Source organism: Eimeria necatrix, genomic scaffold, assembly GCF_000499385.1.
Source record: "Eimeria necatrix Houghton genomic scaffold, Enh_scaff366, whole genome shotgun sequence".
Lineage (NCBI taxonomy): Eukaryota > Apicomplexa > Conoidasida > Eucoccidiorida > Eimeriidae > Eimeria > Eimeria necatrix.
The window spans coordinates 1-2500 of record NW_013654151.1 but is presented as its reverse complement, the minus strand read 5'-3'; the positions used below and the strand labels follow the sequence as shown (position 1 = coordinate 2500).

At 53.4% G+C, this 2500-nt stretch overlaps 1 protein-coding gene across 1 annotated transcript in view; it reads right to left on the bottom strand.

Annotated features, from left to right (window-relative positions):
- Window positions 1-2179, bottom strand: part of ENH_00047520 (diacylglycerol acyltransferase, putative) — a gene marked incomplete at both ends in the record, with an annotated part of 3476 nt that extends 1297 nt beyond the window's left edge. Inside the window, 7 exons of the mRNA XM_013581093.1 lie at window positions 70-172; window positions 393-512; window positions 728-833; window positions 1233-1318; window positions 1567-1653; window positions 1870-1912; window positions 2061-2179. Of these exons, the coding sequence (XP_013436547.1) occupies window positions 70-172; window positions 393-512; window positions 728-833; window positions 1233-1318; window positions 1567-1653; window positions 1870-1912; window positions 2061-2179 (664 nt within the window). The remainder of the gene's footprint in view (window positions 1-69; window positions 173-392; window positions 513-727; window positions 834-1232; window positions 1319-1566; window positions 1654-1869; window positions 1913-2060) is intronic.
- Between the last annotated feature and the right edge of the window lie 321 nt (window positions 2180-2500).

Below are 2500 nucleotides of genomic sequence, written 5' to 3'. Positions count from 1 at the left end.
CGCCCCCTCGAAGGGGGCCTGGACTCCGTATTAGGGTTTAGGGTTTAGGGTTTAGGGTTTAGGGTTTACCGTTTCTGAGTAAGGGTTTATTGACGTGGCGGTGGAGGAAGAAATGAATCGGAAGATTCCACTTGCGCCAATACTCTCCAAACGACGACGCGTTCCACCAGTCCTGCACGCAAACCCTAAACCCTAAACCCTAAACCCTAAACCCTAAACCCTAAACCCTCGGCCCTGAATGCGGGGCCAAGAAGTCCTCCTCGAGCGTTTCAGGACAGCTGCAGCGCGGGCGCCCCTGGAGCGCCAAGCCCTAAACCCCAAGCCCCAAACCCCAAACGCTAAACCCTAAACCCTAAACCCTAAACCCTAAACCCTAAACCCTAAACCCTCACGAGGTAAAACTCTCTGTCACCAAACCGCGTTATTTCTGCCAAGATATTACACCAGTGGTGGAAGAGGCCGATGAACATCAGCAGCCAAACGTACAGGTTCGGGATGGACAAGCGCACCATCTGCACGCAAACCCTAAATCAGGGTTTAGGGTTTAGGGCCTAGGGTTTAGGGCCTGCAGCTCGCGGTTTCGGGCCTGGGACATGGGGTTTAGGGTTTAGGGTTTAGGCTTGCGCCTAGCGTTCAAAGCATAGTACCAAGGGTTTACAGCCTAGGGCCCAGGGTTTAGGGGTGGAGCTCAGGGTTTAGGGTTTAGGGTTTAGGGTTTAGGGTTTACCTGTCTAAAGAAATGAGAGACAAGAACAGATAAAGGAATCGACTGCAGCTCCGTTATCGAAAAGGAGTCGCGAACAACAACCCAAATGTACTGGTCGATTACAATCCTGAACAAACCCTAAACCCTAAACCCTAAACCCTAGCCACAAGCCCTGGACCCTAAACCCTAAACCCTTGCTCTTCTGCCAGTGGCTTCCCTTGGGATAAACTGATATGCAGGAAGAAAATATTGAGCAGAACACGCTGGACCAAGGCAACAAACGAGGGTTTAGGGTTTAGGGTTTAGGGTTTAGGCTGGGTCAGGGTTTAGGGTTTAGGGTTTAGGGTTTAGGGTTTACGCTGGGTCTATCCTTGTCCCCTGGATTCAGCCACGGGCAACTCACTATGCCCTTCAGGCCCCACCCGTGAACCACAAACCCCAGGCCCCAAACCCTAAACCCTAAACCCTAAACCCCGAAACCTAAACCCTAAACCCTAAACCCTAAACCCTAAACCCTAAACCCTACTTCATCATGGCGAGGCAGACAGCAGACTCTGCTGCGTGTCGCAGCACCGAAAGCCACCGAACGCAGGGGGTGAAGGGATACTGGAACTGCAGACACAAAGACGAGGGTTTAGGGTTTAGGGTTTAGGGTTTAGGGTTTAGAGTTGGGGTTTGAAACAACTGTTCGAAATGGGGGTTTGGGGCCCACAGAAAGGCTCGGAACTCCACAACCCGAAACCCTAAACCCTAAACCCTAAACCCTAAATCCCACACCCCAAAACCCCAAACCCCAAACCCTAAACCCTAAACCCTAAACCCTAAACCCTAAACCCTAAACCCTAAACCCTAAACCCTACTTGGAAGCACATTGTTGGCAAAACAATAAATCTGTACACGTGGGCCAAAGTGATGCTGTGGGGGTAGCGCGCCGCAGCTCGAGCTTCCTGCAGCGACACAAAACCCTAAACCCTAAACCCTAAACCCTAAACCCTAAACCCTAAACCCTAAACCCTAAACCCTGGACAACAGGCATAAGAAGCGCAGGCTGCCAAGCGCAAGCAATTGCTGGCAAACCCTAAACACTAAACCCTAGACCCGGGGCCACCAGCCAAACCCTAAACCCTAAACCCTAAACCCTAAACCCTAAACCCGAAACTGACTTCTTCGCGGTCGCTGCACAGCGCAAGGAAGTCCTCACCCCGCCTGCAGCAGCAGCAAACAGTCGCAGAATCTGGGGTTTAGGGTTTGGGGTTTAGGGTTTAGGGTTTAGGGTTTAGAAGACATCTGCAGCAAATCATTTAGCTGCCAGTAGAGGGTTTGGTGTCTGCTGTCGTGCTGCGACCTGCGCCACCGCACTGGCTGCCGTTGCTGCTGCAGCAGCTGCTGCTGCTGCTGCAGCACCTGCTGCTGCTGCTGCAGCTGCTGCTGCTGCAGCAACTGCTGCTGCTGCTGCTGCAACTGTTGCTGCTGCTGCTTACAGCATGGCCCGTCGGGTGTCTAGACAGGTGTGGTGCATTGAAAAAAGTTTGAAGCACCAAACGATGGAAAACGCCAGCAGCAAAGAGCCCACCACTGCAGCACAAACATATGACATCTGCTGCTGCTGCTGCTGCTGCTGCTGCTGCTGCTGCGGGGGGGAAGCTCACGCTGCTGCGTACTACGCTGCGGGCTGCGGTGAAAGCACTCCAGCAACAGCAACAGCAGCGTCAGCAGCAGCAGCAGCAACAACAGCAGCAGCGTCAGCAGCAGCAGCAGCAGCAGCAGCAGCAGCAGCAGCAGCAGCAGCAGCAG